Below are 15,838 nucleotides of genomic sequence, written 5' to 3'. Positions count from 1 at the left end.
GGCACACCCCATCATCATGGGCTAATCTCACAAGGCGACGCTCACCGCGCGGAAGACATCGCCACCTGCCGCAAGTGCCATCGCGCGCCCACGCAAACAGCACCTACGCGCACACTCAGCCCGCGCATGCCCCAACGTGCGCACCAACCACCCAGCCACACGCCCCGCACGCGCCCTACAAGATGGCAGTGTACACCACCCGCACGCCCAGTCAGATGCATGCTAACGCGTGGGCGCGCCCTTGGCACGCACGCCATACTGTCACGCTAACCTCCAAGTGCGCTCCTGCAGTGCACACCCATGCCGCGTTAACCTCACAGTGTACCTCACCTGCGCCCGTGGGCCCATGCCTGCCCCGCACGCCCTCAGAGCATATCATTTTTCTTTGTGTACGGTTGAACTTAGAAATCCATAATTTTACCCTCGGAGCATGCTTGTTTGAATGGTCACCAAACTCGTGGAGTGTTTCTGGCTTTGAGTATAGTGAGTTATCTGTCTGCTCAAGGTAACGACTGTAAAGGTAATCCCTCTAACTCTTAGCTTTTCGGGTTGAAACAATCTATACGATTGGATTCAAGTGACTTGTGGCTCGAATAGTCCAATACACTTGGGTTGTTGCATATTATTTGGTATCAGAGCTTAGGCTCTAGACTGAGATATATGTTATCTTTCTGTCTTTAAATTTCTTGTCTTGTCTTTACTTTCCCTTATTCGAAAAAAGTGGATGCGGAATTATTTCCACTTTCTTTCCTGCGAATATCCTCAGCAATTGCAGCGTCACAGATATATGAAAATTTCAGACTCTTGTCCTCCAACGAATTCGACACTGCCATCTACATCATTTCCCAACTGTCAGGCAAAGAAGACAATAGCTTTATAGCCTTCACCTCCTCTAAGCAAGTGATCTCCATCGACTCCAACTGGTTCATCAGTTGAGTGACCTCATTGATGTGGGAGTTCACCGACATGCCTTCCTCCATGTGAATGTTAAAATATCTCGTGATGAGATACACCTTGCTATTGGCAGAAGGTTTTTCATATATGTCTATCAGCACCTTCATAAATCCCAATGCAGTTTTCTAATTCGTCATGAGACTTGCCACATTCATTGACAAACACAACCTGATGATCGCTACGGCCTGTTCATCCATCTCCGCCTAATCTTTATCTGTCATCCCAGCTTGTCGTTCCTTCAAGGTTTTATGTATCTTCTTGTATGTAAGAAGATCTGTCACTTGTATTTTCCAAAAACCAAAATTTTCCCCGTCAAATCTCAAAACTCCCTTGAAGTAGTGATGTGATTTTCCACTAGATCCCATGACTCTGAATCTTACAGCTCTGATACTACTTGTTGGGAAAATTTACTTACTAATAATCTTTTTCCCTTCCATAGTTCGTCAGTTAAAAATACAATCAACCACAATATGAGAAATATTGGGAAAATCACATAAACGACACAGAGAATTTATACTCGTTCACCCCAACTATGGCTACGTCCAGTCTTCCGCGACAATGAGTTCTACTATGATATTGGGATAATTATAATGGACCTTAAAAACGCTCTACAAAGCTCTCTAGATGCCACGACAATGGCCACCTAGCTTCTAAGCACTACAACAATAGCTACTTAGGAATACATAATGAAAAATCTCACTAGTCTCAAGAGAACGGGCTGCCCACGTTGCACTACAAGCCAAGTTCCCTTTCTCTCGCCTGCCAAGAACACCACTGCAACCACTTTACAATTTTGTGCAACCACAAAAAAAGTTTTACTCCACATCCAAAACTCATATGTACAAAAATAGGGCAACATAAAGAGATTTAGGTTTTGAGCTTTTAGTTTTATTTGGCCCAATAAGCTTCAATTTTATTATTCTTTTGTCTTCAATCCCAACAGGTTCTATTTTCGGGTAGGGAGGGGAGAACCGAAATCGATTTGGGTCAATAGAGACGAAAACCGAACCGAACCGACATTAACCGATTCGGTTCATATCCGAACCGAATCGATTCTGTTCAGAGCTTTTTTTATATGTATTGATTGATTGATGGTCAGCCAGCCGCTACCTCTTCTATTCCAAGGAAAAAAACATAAAAAAATATAAATTTATGGATTTGTTATGGCCTCAAATTATTTGCAACAAAACCTATATACTTTTGCATCATGGAAAGGTGGAGATGTATGTTCACATGTAATTTTGAAGCTTAAAACATAATACCTAAAAATTCTAGGTATCCTTTTAAGTAAACAAACATCCCAATATTGAGATTTACAAAATTCTAACAAAAAATACTAAATCTTTTCAAGTCTATTGTCATCGGCTGAATCTCGATTTCCATCATCAAGACTCCCATTCCACCACTAGACTTCAAAACTCTACAAAAGAAACAAGAATTATTACTTAATATTTTACATAATATATAATTCATGTAGATGAAATAGGGATAAACGATGTTGTTAGAGTAGAAGTTAGAACCATAGAATCCAATCTCAAGTTTTCAAAGGCAGCTTTCATCTCCTTACGTATGCTTGAATATTCAAAATAAGAAAGGAAAAAAATTAGTTCATGAAGATAGAATAAACAAATTTTCAAATAAATATTATAATGACGTTACTTCTTACCTTCATCAATTTTTTCTGCTCCATCAATTTCTTCACTCATATCGTCAAGAGGTTCTGATTGAAGGCAATTTTGTGCACAAATGAGTGCCTCTGCAATTTGAGGAGTTAATGAACTCCTAAAAGAATCCAACACTTGTCCTCCAGTACTAAAAGCTGACTCATATGGAACAGTAGATATAGGAATGTTGTAGATGTCCCTAGCTACTTGGCTAATAATCTTATATCGACTAGGATTTACCTTCCACCAGTTTAAAAAATTAAAATCTTCATCTTCAGCACAAGCCTCATCTAGATAACAAGTCACCTCTGTTTTTCCATCTGGATCTTTTTTCTTACTTTGTTTATATCTATCATGAACAACAACACGTACCTTATAAATTCCAATTCCATTGGATGCATTAGAAAAGATAGATGGTATTTCACTTTGACAACTCGATACCTCTATGGGTGTGGATGATTGTGTTTGAGAGAGGTGTTCCTTTGGCATTGACATTCTTGAATAATAGTCATCACACAATCGACGCAATGCTGCTTCAACCTTATTTGTCCACAAATTTGCATTTTCTTCCTCCAAAATTCATGAAAGCAATAACTCACATAATTTAACTTATATCTAGGGTCAAGAACAACTGCAACATAAAACAATAAGTTGATCTTCTCACTTGTAGTTACACCCCAGTAATTGTTAAATTTTACTCAACAAGACATTTTTATACAAGGAGTATTCCCGAATGGTTTCCTGAACCAAACACATTTCATGAAAAAATATTCAAAGACATTGATGTAGAAAATTTTAGGGTAACATCTGAAAATATTTTCAAGAACCCTACAAATACTCTAGCATTATCCCAATCTTCATTAGTAGGTCTGTCACCTTCTGCAATATAATTTGGGTCACGATTCTCTAATCTTTCAAAAGTGTGTTGGAACTTAATTGCTCCATCTAACATAGTGAAGACTGAATTCCATCGTGTTGGGACATCCATAGTCGGACAACTTTTTGTTGAAATACAATCTTCTTTAGCAAAATCTTTAAATATTTGCAATCTTGAAGGAGATGACCTAACATACTTCACAACATTTATAATACGAATGATGGATGCATGCAAATCCTTTAAAGCATCACCAACAATCAAATTCAGGATATGAGCACAACATCTAACATGAAAAAATTCACCATCTAACACTAACACGTCTCTTTCCTTTAGCTTTTTAATCAAATATGTCATTGCTCCATCATTTGAGCTAGCGTTATCAACAGTCACACTAAAAACTTTGTCAATGTCCCAACTTTGCAAGCATTTTTCAATGTCCTTCCTATTGTATATCCTTTGTAATTAGCTATTTGACAAAAGTTTAAAATTCTTTTGTGTAAATTCCAATCACCATCAATGAAATGAGCTGTTATAACCATATAGTTAATATTTTGAACTGCAGTCCAAGTATTAGTCATTAAACAAACTCTTTGACAACTCCTACTTAAAGCACTTTTCAACTTCTTTTTCTCAATCATGTATAATTGAAAACAATCCTTTGCAACAGTGATTCGAGATGGAATTACAAACTTAGGATTCAATGCCTTGCAAAATTTATGGAATTCTTCGCTTTCAACAAACTTAAACGACAATTCATCCAATATGACCATACAAGCAAGCATCATTCTACAATTCTCTTGAATAAACGATGTAGCTACCAAATTAGTCTCAGAATCCCCTCCTTCAACATAATCCTCTATATACTTCTTACATTTCTCTTGGTGCTTTTTCAAATTTGTTGTCCCATTTCTTTTAGAATCACATACATATATAGTCCAACAATATTTACAAGTAGCCCTAGGAAATTCAAGATCGCATCCCTATACTCTAACAAAATGTTCCCATACATCTGAACCTTTAGAGCGTTTTCTTTTACCAAGCAATCCTACTTTACTACTGGCAGCAAGGTTAGAGTTGTCAAGTTCAACTAATGGAATACTTTGACTAGAATTACTTGATTTAAAAAACTCAAATGAAGTCATCATGTGAATTAAGAAGATAAAATTAGACCTCATAAATAAAAACAAAGAAAAAAGTTCAAGAAAAAACAAAAAACTAATAACATAATCATTAAACAAAAAAAATGTACATCAACATTGGAATCATTAAATTCAAACTAAAAACGGAATCATTGGTACTCCACGTTTCCTCAAGAAAATGCACATCCACATCATCGAGTCCCATTGAGTAAACATCCGAAGTAAATAGGGCATCAAAATAATCTAGTTCGAAGCAAGAGCGATGAAGTGTTAAAGTTTGGAATCTTACTCGTTCACGCAAAGTATGGTTGGCCTTCAAACACACCCCTTTTCAACTGTCGGTGATGTTGAGTTTTATGTCCTGAAACTCATAGTTTGAAAATGCCAGATATACTTTTATCTTTCAATAAAGTTGTTATTGAAGGTTTTAATCAATAAGTAGTTATTGATCCAATAAAATGTTCTTACTAGATCTAAATCCAATAAAATAAAGGATCCTAGACTGTTACCTGAGACTCAAACTCTATGTAAGATCCATAAATATGGATCAAGTTTGAGTTAACAATCTAAATGGTTTATAGTATAAGAATAAGGTTGGGCGCCTTATTTTGGTGACACTATGGATGTGGCCCACTTTGTAGCTAGTACAAACGATGTGATCCTAATTCGTTCATGTGAAGACATGCGAGTGGGGGTGTCCCGTGCAAAGAGTTTGCATAAGACTGGATCATGAGATAATCACTTTTACTTTATAACATCGTTTACTGTTTGAAACTGACTATCTCGACTTTGATGGCCTAGGTAACTCGATCTTAATCCTGAGCTAATTATGAACTTCTGTTTACTCGGGATTACCCTTAGATCTGCATGGGTGAGAGCAACTCAACAGCGCTGGCTCAATAAGCCTCCCATTTCAGGGGTAAGGCCCGATAGATAGCTAGGGACATAGGGTGCAAGAAGGAATTCACTTCTACCCAATTTTAGGATAGTAGAAAGGTTGTTCTCTTAAGGGTTGAATCCAGGTCTTGAACAATAGGCGCCACCCTCATCAAAAGGTTTGAGAGGATTTTTGATTTTATAGTTGGACTACAAATCATTGTTCATTAGAGGATCAGTGGGACTTAAGGAACAAGAGGTAATTACATGGGTAAAACTGTATTTTGACCTAGCTGTAATTACGAACAACTTGTGAAGGGTCAACTTACCGATCATGGTTATAGCAAATGGACATAATATATCTACAGTGAAGAGAGTGCAGCTACGGGCTTTAGTGGAGTGACCCGGTAGTTAACGAATGTTGGTTAACTAGGTTAAAGAGTTTAACCGGTTAATCTCAGATCGTTGGAGCTCATAATCTGTAGGTCCATAAGATCCCCTAGCTAGCTCATATAGGAATAAACTTGGAATATTTTGAAGGAATAATTCGAATCATACGAATTAGGTTAATCATATGAGATATGATTAAGTAATTGATATATGATATCAATTTGAGAAATTTGGACAAAATATTTAAATAGGATTTAAATATTAAAATTATGAATGTGGATTCATAATCGGAGGCATGGATTTCATCAAACATCGGATTTTGGAAAAAGTCAAATAGTTGACTTTGACCAGAGAAAGTCAAAGGTTGACTAAAGTAGATTCAAATAATGTTTTTAACCAAGTTGGTGGAAAATTCCACTAACTTGTTGAGTGGAACATTTAAATAAACTCAAAAATCCACTTCTTGACACTTAGCCATGCATGCATAAGTGGAATGTGTGTTGTAAGCTTTTGGTGAACTTAGACATGCATTTTGACACTTAGCCATGCCATGCATGAGTGGAATGTGTGTTGTAAGCTTTTAGTGAACTTAGACATGCATTTTGACATTTAGCCATGCCATGCATGAGTGGAATGTGTGTTGTAAGCTTTTGATGAACTTAGACATGCATTTTGACACTTAGCCACACCATGCATAAGTGGAATATGTGTTGTAAGCTTTTGGTGAACTTTGACATGCAAGAGTTGCATGTAATTTGCTTATTTAAGAAGGCCTTTGTTCAAACATTAAAGGGCTTGGAACCTTTGGCTTTTTTTTTAAAAAAAAAAAGCTTACATAACTCTTTTTAGCTCCACTTTTCTCTAAATTTTTCCTTCTCTAAAAAGAGTCCCACCACTCTATTCCAAGCTTTGAGAATAGCTAGGAAGATCTCTTGGTGGTCCTTCATTGGAGCTATTTGAAGATTTTTGAAAAGCTACAAAGGTTTGTATTTTTCTCTACTTATCTCTAAGCATCATAATGTATGATCATGCATGTTTAATCCTAGGTTGTATTATGCATCTAGATTGTTATTTCGATTCTTGCTCACTTCCGCTGCGCATGTATGTATATTATCCATCAGGTGAGACTTAATTTCCATGCCACAAACAAGAAACCCAACAAATAATCAGATTACTTTGCAATGAAGTCGAAATGAAAAGTTAGACCATATAATCTTCATAAAACAGAGAAGAAAAACTCATAATTAAAATTCTACCTAGGTTAATAAGAGAAACCAATTATAAAAACTATTCAAAACACAAATCCCACATGAAATCTGGACAGCTCAGGTTATGTGTAATTCCACTTCTTTCCATCAGAAACACAAAGGGGAACTTGCCCATCAATCCACTAATAAGCTAAATTAATTGAGAAGTAATCGAGGGTTTTGATCAGTAAAATGAGGTGGGTTTTTATTATTTTAAAGCTCCTTCAATTGACTTATGTGTTTCACGGTGCAAATTCCAAAATCTATTATGGGACTCATTTTGAAAAAGCCTAAGTGAAATTTGTGTGCCATGGAGCTCAAGATTCAACAAAAGGGGGGGGGGGGTTTGTGGACTCGTCGTAAACTAAGAGGGTTGATGGACGGTACATTAGAATAGGTTTCACAAATTATGAAATTTGGTTTAAAAGCAACCAAACGAAAATTTTTCGATTTGGTTCGGTCAAGTCTGTACGGATATGTTCTCAAAACCGATATAGTTTTATGCCCTAGACTCATGGTTTGTAAACATAAAACAAATATTCATTCAATAAAGTTGTTATTGATGTTTCTCTTAGAATTGCATTAACCTAAATCCAATAAACTAACATCTGAGGTTATGTCATGTAACTAAAACAGTATATAACAGATATATAGTATATATTTAATATACAACATATATATTTGATATACAGTGTATATATATACAATATATATTCGATATACAGGTGGATAATATTCCAGTAGCAACCTAAAGGATCTATAGTATATGGATAAGGTTGGTACCTTATCCTGGTAACACTGTGGATACAACTCACTTTGTAATAGTTACAAATCACTTGATCCAGGTTGTTTGTGTGGAGACATGCGAGTGGGGGTATCCTATATAATGAGTTTGTATAAGACCGGACCGCGAAATAATTAATCTTTAGCTGTAACACCATTAGCTAATAGATTAATATTTCAATAGGATGACCAGGTAACATAGTTAAGAACATTTAGTCTTGAAAAGAATTTGAATTGTTCAAATTCGTTAAAGGGAATTAAGGTTAATTGTATGAGATGCAATCAGTATAATGTATGTTGATATATTATAATATCAAATTATGAGAGAGATGGATATTAGAATTTGATTCTAATATTTTTGATTAATTTAAGTTTAATTTAATTAAATATGATTTAATTAAATTAATGTGATATATTAATTTAATTAAATCAAATTAGATATAATTTAATTAAATTAATCATTATTTTTTGTAATTAATTAAATTAGATTTAATTAATTATTATTTTAATTAAAATTATTTTAGTTAAAATAAAAAGAAAAAGAAAAAGAAAAGAGAAATGGGTGGAAAACCTCCCATGGTGGGAAGTGGGAAAGTGGTGAGCGGGGAAGTCAACTTCCCCACCACTCTTCTTCCGTTATAAAAAGGGAGGTTCTCCCCTTTTCTTTAAGTCCCCCAGTCCTCGATTGTTGAGTTTTCGAAACTCCAACGAGAAAATCTCTCTTTCGATTTCTCGATTTTCCTTCCAATTATGAGACAATTCCCACAAACCGAGTTCTTAACATCCAGAGGATAGCGAGGTAGACTTTTTGGTATCATTGGTGTCTACATTGAAGAAGTGTCTTCATAGGTATGTTTCACTAACTTCCTTTTATTCATGCTTATGTCTTGTTTTCGTTGTAATTCTAAAACAACATCGAAGCACACGTGTTCGCGCGCTTCCACTGCGGGATCCGATCCTTTCATCAAAAACATTTAAACTCGATAAAAAGGGGTCTTACCTTTTGAAAAAGAGGATGATGATTCCTCAATGGCCTCATTTGGGACATCCACAGGACCGGATTCTGCACCAGAGTATGTATTCGCACTTCATATTGGGAGATATCGTCATTTTCTTTTTCTTCCTCTCACTCATCTCCATGGACTTCTTGGGGTAAATCTCCAAGACCTTCATCCTCTCCGTCAAAGTTCAGTCTTCCTTGAGCTTCCCCACTATTTTCATCATCCTCTAATAGATCTTCTCCCTTTGCTTCATTCAAGGCCACCAAAATTTCGACAATTTTCGACGTCATCTTCTCCTGTTATAAATCATCAAAATCTAAAGGCTTTTTAGTCAAAGTAAGATCTGGAAATTTGGGAGACGAAATACTTTGTAGAGTGGCCGGTAGAGTGCGAATTGCACCAGGTGCAATTTGGCAGTGGATTTCGACTGTGGCCGAATCCGAGTGCTCCAATGGCTCTGTGTCATGCTCAGAATCACCACTAACCTATTTTTGACCTTCTACATCCATAGCAACAGTAGCGGAAAGAGTGGGAGGGATAGACAACTCTAACAATTCAGAAAGGGGACTGTTTTGAGGGGAATTCAACCTAAGGCATTTATTCATACCTTCTAATTCAATTTGAATTTCTTCACTCATCCTCCTTGAATTTTCCATAAATCTTTGTCATTTTTCATTTAACTCCGCTGTCCTAACACATATTTGCTCATTCTCTTTATCCCTAATCTCTCTTTTCTTATTCTCAATGTCAATCCTCTCATTAATCCTAGCAATTCTATCTTCTAAATCAGAAGCTTTATCACCCACTGATTGATTTTTTCTAAGGTAGACCTTGTTAAATCCTTCTAATCTTTTTTCACTATGGTCTCCTTCATTAACCCTAGCAACATGAGGTTTTAAAATCATTTTTTTAGAATTTTCATTACCTATGGATAGGTTCTTGTTAGGGTTTATTTTTAAAGCCTCCTCTAGTTCCTTTCTTTGAGCCCTAGGATAAAAAATTATCCTTTCATTAGATATTTGAGGGGGTTCAAGAGGGATCATACCCGGTGGAGTAGGTGGAGGTTACATCACCTTCTTCTTCCGCTTCTCTTTGTTGCACGGTTTGGAGAAGGATGAGCCTTCCATGGTTCTTGATTCTTGCTTCACGAATAACACGAAAAAACTCCCCACTCTTACCCTAAGTTTGCCGAAAAAGAGAGGGATGTGAGAGAATTTGGGGATTCTTGAAAATTTGATGAGAGAAATTTGAAAGCAAGTTGGGATTTTGGAGTGTGAAAAACGCAAATGAGGGGAGGAAAGAGTTGGGGCTTTTTGTTTTGTGTTTTTTTTTTCATTTTAAAAACATATTAGTGTTTAGTAATGGGGCCTCTTATGTTTAAAAAAAAATAGCCCAAAGCCCATTTAAACATTACCCAAATCAATCCCACAAAAGCCCTAGTCCAAATTTCGAAAATCCCATTTTTTTTCTTAAAATGCGTCTGACTCATTTTTTAGGTGGGCTGGATCTCGATCCTACAAAATTCAAATGTAAAAACAACAATTAGATTTGAAATCTACACAAAAAAGCCTTAAACGAAATGTAAAAAATTCGCAAAAAGAAGACAAAAAAATATTTTACATAAAAACGCCCTCGGCACCGACCGAGGGACTGTTCTCACTGTTTTTTCATGGATCTTTCAGTAGTACAGAGGTTTTACCTCTGTCAATATGCTCACCAAAGTATTTCTTTACTCGATGCCCATTTACCTTAAAAATATTTCCTTTCGAATCCCTTAAATCCATAGCTCCATGTGGATAGACATGTTCAACTAGAAACGGGCCCGACCATCTAGACTTAAGCTTACCTGGATACAACCTTAGTCAAGAATTGAATAACAATACAGAGTCTCCAGCTTCTAAGTTCTTATCTAGTATTTTCTTATCGTGCCACTTTTTGGTTCGTTCTTTATAAATCTTAGCGTTTTTATAAGAAAACTGACGAAACTCATCCAACTCATGTAATTGTAGCAGTCTTGCTTCACCTGCAGCAAAATAGTCAAAATTAGTTTCCGCGTAGCCCATAATGTTCTATGTTCTAATTCTAGCGGAATATGACATGCTTTACCAAAAACAATGTGATAAGGGGAAATGCCTAACGGAGTTTTAATATGCAGTTCTATAGGCACACAAAGCATCATCAAGTTTAATAGCCAAGTCCTTCCTATTCACATTCACAAATTTCTCTAAAATTGATTATATTGCCCTATTGGATATTTCTGCTAATCCATTAGTTTGAGGGTGATAGGTAGTAGAAATATTATGATGGATGGTATACTTTTTTAACAAATTACTTACTACTCTATTTAAAAAGTGTGTGCCCTCATTACTAATCAAGCATCTAACTGTACCATATCTCGTGAAAATAAACTTTTGCAAAAAGAGAGAAATTACCTTGGCATCATTAGTAGGAGTGGCCAAAGCCTCAACCCACTTTGAAAAGTAATCAACAGCTAAGAGAATATAATTCTTACCAAAGGACGGTGGAAACCGACCCATGAAGTCGATGCCCCAAACATCGAACAACTCAACTTCCAATATTGGGTTTAAGGGCATCTCATGTTTCCGAGTCAAGTTACCTGATCTTTGACACTAGTCATCACAACTTTAAGCGAATATATGAGCATCTCGAAATAGGGACGGCCAAAAGAAACCGCTTTGGAGGATCTTCGCTGCCATTTTACGTCCAGCGAAATGTCCACCATATGGTGATTTGTGATACGCCTCTAGAATCTTCTTTTGTTCATGCTCAGCAATACACCTGTGAAGAATGTTGTTAGGTCCCAATTTAAACAAGAAAGGTTCATCCTATCTATAAAACCTAACATCATGAAAGAACTTTTTAATGTGGTGCTTACTTAAATCATTAGGAATTACGTTGCTAACTAGATAGTTCGCATAGTCAGCATACCAAGAGACTTCAGAAATAGTTAACAAATGCTCCTAAACAAAATTTCTTTAATTTCTGAGTTATCATGTTGCAAAGAAGATTATAGCCTAGACAAATGATCTGCTACTTGATTTTCTATTCCTTTTCTATGTCTTATCTCTAAATCAAACTCTTGTAGCAATAATATCCAATGAATCAACCTAGGCTTAGCTTCTTTTTTAGCAAACAAGTATTTTAATGCATATTGATCGGTAAAAACTATCACATTCGTCTCAACACATATGAACGAAATTTATCAAATGCGAAAACAACAGCTAAAAGCTTTTTCTCAATCACAGTATAGTTTAACCTTACTACTGTTCAAAGTCTTACTTGCATAATAAATAGGATGAAGAACTTTACCTTTTCGCTGACCCAACATCGCACCCACTGCAAAATCACTTGCATTGCACATTAATTCAAATGGCAAGTTCCAATCAGGTTCAATTATGATGGGTGCTGCTGAACTATGTGCATCTTTAAGTGTCTCAAAAGCTTTCGAACAGTTTTCATCAAAATCAAAGGGTCGATCCACCTCTAACAACTGGCACAAAGGTTTAGAAGTTTGAGCAAAGTTTTTAATAAAACGGCAGTAGAAACCCGCATGTCCTAAGAAACTTCTAACACCTTTTACAATAGTAGATGGGGGTAGTTTGACAATCAAATCTATCTTAGCCCTATCGACCACAATTCCTTTTCCTGAAATTTTGTGACCTAAGACTATACATTCACATACCATAAAATGACACTTCTCCAAATTAAGCACAAGGTTAGTCTCTTCACACCTTTTTAAAACACTTTCTAAATTTTCTAAACTTCAAATGACTCACCAAACACAGAAAAATCATCCATAAATATTTCTACCGTTCTTTCTACCATGTTAGAAAAAATAGAGGTCCTGCATCTTTGGAAGGTGGCGGGAGTGTTACGAAGACCGAACGACGTCCTCCAGAATGCAAATGTCCCATAGGGACACGTGAAAGTGGTCTTTTCTTGGTCCTATAGAGCTATTGTAATCTGGTTGTAACCAGAATACCCGTCAAGGAAGCAATATCACTCCTTCCCTACAAGATGATCAAGCATTTGGTCAATAAAGGGAAGTGGAAAATGGCCTTTTCTAGTTACCTTGTTTAGCCGACGATAGTCCATACACACTCCCCAACCAGTCACCGTTCTCGTCGGGATCAACTAGTTGTCATCGTTAGTTATCATCGCCATACCACCCTTCTTCGGAACGCATTGAACCGGGCTAACCCAGCTGCTATTTGAAATGGGGTAGATCACCTCAGCGTCTAACCATTTTATTATCTCCTTTTTGACCACCTCTTTTATGTTAGGGTTGAGCCTCCTTTGGCTCTCTATAGAATTGGTGGCTTCTTCTTCAAAGATTATTTTGTGCATGCAAAAAGTGGGGCTAATTCCTCTTATGTCCGCTATTGTCCATCCAATAGCCCTCTTGTACTTAGATAAAACCTGCAACAACAAAGATTCATGTTCATTAGTCAAATACGAAGAAATGATAACTGGCAAAGTATCATTTAAGCCCAAATATGCATCTTTTAAGAGACAGTGTAGGGGTTTCTTCTCCAATTCTAGAGGTTCAATGATGGAAGGCTACAAGGCTTTCAAATCAGCTACTGTTGGTTGCAGAAACTCGAACTTCTGCAATTGTGTCAAAATTGCTCCTAGCGCAATTTTACCTGTTTTGTCTGTGGCCTCTAAATCGCTTCTAAGTCTTCTACAATCATCTCCTGGACTTCCTCCATAATTGCCCCCTATTACAGAGCAATCCTCGACTTCATCCGAGAAATGCATCGCATCAAGGACGTTGAAGGTGACTTGTTCATTATTGACCTTCATAGTGATTTCTCCTTTCCTAACGTTAAATACAGTGTCTCAAGTTGCTAAAAACGGTCTCCCAAGAATGAACGACACCTCAAGATTTGCTTCACAATCCAAAATTATTAAATCAGCGGGAAAAATAAACTTATCAACTTTAACAAGCACATCTATTTTCCCTTCCGGTTTCTTTATGGACCTGTTAGCTAATTGCAAAGTCACAGTAGTGGGGAGAGCTTCTCCTATATTTAACGCTTTAAAGACGGAAAGAGGCATAAGATTAATGCTTGCCCCTAAGTCACACAAAGCTCTCCCTAAATTCTTACCACCTATCGAGCAAGGGATAGTAAAACTACCTGGGTCCTTACACTTGACAGGCAATGGTTTCCCTGAAGCGTCACTACTGCACTTTGTTAAAGCTACCGTCTCATGCTCACGTAGTTTCTTACACTTAGAAATGATATCTTTCAAAAACTTGGTGTAATTAGGCATATGCTCTAAAGCATCTATGAGAGGGATATTTATATGCAACTGTTTCAAAATTTCAAATAACTTCTTAAAATTACTATCCTTATTAATCTTGACTAACCTTTACGGGAAATGTGGAGGAATCTTAACATTACCTACCTGCGGAGTAGTGCAAGGCACTACCTACTTACCTTTGTCGACCTTCTTACCTTTCTCATTAGAACTTACGAGTTCAACTTTCTCTTCTGGTTGTGGAGTAGCGACAGATGCGGGAACAAGTGTAGCTACATCGATTCCTCCATCTGGAAGTGAGGTTCCGTCATAACTTAGTCTGCTTCTCGTGATGACTACCTTACACCACTCTTTACCTTCTCGATCTTGCTTAGGATTTTATGTGTGTCCCGACAATGTACCTTGTGGTCTAGACTTTAGTTCATTCGCTATCTGCCCCACTTGCATCTCGAAGCTTCTGATTACAGCATCAGCCCTTGTCATATATTCTTTCATCATGGCCTCCAAACTCCCATTGTTAACACTTTGTTGAATATTGTTCTACACTCGTTGTTGATTGTATTGTTGTGGTGGCAACGCAGATTGTGTTGGGAAACCAGGAGGGGTGTAGTTTTGCTTGTATTGTTGAGTAGGTGCTTGTGCACTGCTACTAGCTCCTCCTCGGTTACCCCACGACAAGTTCGGATGGTGCCTCCATCCAGGGTTGTAGGTGTTTGAATATGGATTAAAATTTCGCTGGGCACCTTGACCTACATAGTAAACAGACGATGGATTGGCTCGACAGTTTTCATACAAGTGGTTATCACCACAATAAACACAAGATATGTCATAAATTTGTAAAACAAGAGAGGGTTCAAGCATCGCCACTGAAGTAGCGGTTCTAGTTTCCTTCTACATTGTCAGTTGTTTTAACATTTGGTTCAAAGCGGCCATTTGGGCTTGCATTGAAGCTATTGTGTCTAACTCGAAAATTCCTACTGATGCTTGCTTCTTTGGCAATGACCTTCCTACTTCTCCTTGGTCATTAATGTCTGTCATCTTGTTCAAAATATCAACGATCTCATTAACCGACTTCTCTAACGACGAGCCATTGGCTGCGGTGCTTAACATCATTCTTGATTAATGATCCAATCCCCTATAGAACTGTTCTATCTACACACATGCGGGCAATCCATGGCTCGCATCTTTTGGTTATTAGGCGAGACACAGCACCTACGTCGAGTTTTCTGGTTGCAGGCTCATTTGATCTCAGGCGAAGCTGCTCGTCTCAAGGACACGAGACCTCTCAGAAATTCTCCGTCAACAATATATATTTGTAAGATTGAACTTTATTTTTGCTTCCACATAAAAATAAACGAAATTAAGCTTAAATAAAAATTTACTTACATATTTATATTTTTACTTTATCAACAAGTTAATCAATCATAGTACCCACAGCATCCTCAATAACCATTATGTCGGATGTGGGTACATTTGCATTTGGACCATCAATTTGGTTGTTTTACTGTATTAACCCACACTCGTACAGCATTTGGATCGAGAGGGATGTGATGCACAAGTACTGATGGATCGTTAAAAGACCATCTTCCTTCAGCAATTACTTCTCCAGAACCAATCCAGT

At 37.1% G+C, this 15,838-nt stretch overlaps 1 protein-coding gene and 1 pseudogene across 1 annotated transcript; both read right to left on the bottom strand.

The window, feature by feature from the left end:
• Positions 1 to 833: 833 nt before the first annotated feature.
• On the bottom strand, positions 834 to 3,356 carry LOC148209737 (uncharacterized). Its single transcript, XM_088126971.1, has 3 exons — positions 2,614 to 3,356; positions 2,475 to 2,526; positions 834 to 1,055 (listed from the first exon to the last, which is right to left on the bottom strand). The coding sequence occupies exons 1-3, from the start codon at positions 3,111 to 3,113 to the stop codon at positions 834 to 836; spliced, it is 774 nt and encodes a 257-aa protein (XP_087983097.1). The 5' UTR covers positions 3,114 to 3,356.
• On the bottom strand, positions 3,356 to 4,034 carry LOC148209736 (zinc finger BED domain-containing protein RICESLEEPER 2-like; annotated as a pseudogene).
• Positions 4,035 to 15,838: the final 11,804 nt, after the last annotated feature.

The sequence above is a fragment of the Momordica charantia genome, assembly GCF_013281855.1.
Source record: "Momordica charantia cultivar OHB3-1 chromosome 8 unlocalized genomic scaffold, Mcharantia_2.0 BLBB01000008.1, whole genome shotgun sequence".
NCBI lineage: Eukaryota > Viridiplantae > Streptophyta > Magnoliopsida > Cucurbitales > Cucurbitaceae > Momordica > Momordica charantia.
The sequence above is the reverse complement of the archived record's forward strand: the minus strand, read 5'-3'. Positions and strand labels throughout refer to the sequence as shown.

Bases quoted from the DNA above. Each gene is read 5' to 3' on its own strand.
- LOC148209737 (XM_088126971.1), bottom strand. From the start codon at position 3,113: ATGTCAATGCCAAAGGAACACCTCTCTCAAACACAATCATCCACACCC. The intron at 2,527-2,613 runs GTAACGTCATTA...TGAATATTCAAG, and splicing joins AAAATTGATGAAGGTAAGAA to CATACGTAAGGAGATGAAAG. The intron at 1,056-2,474 runs GTTCTAACTTCT...GGATTTATGAAG, and splicing joins ACTTGAGATTGGATTCTATG to GTGCTGATAGACATATATGA.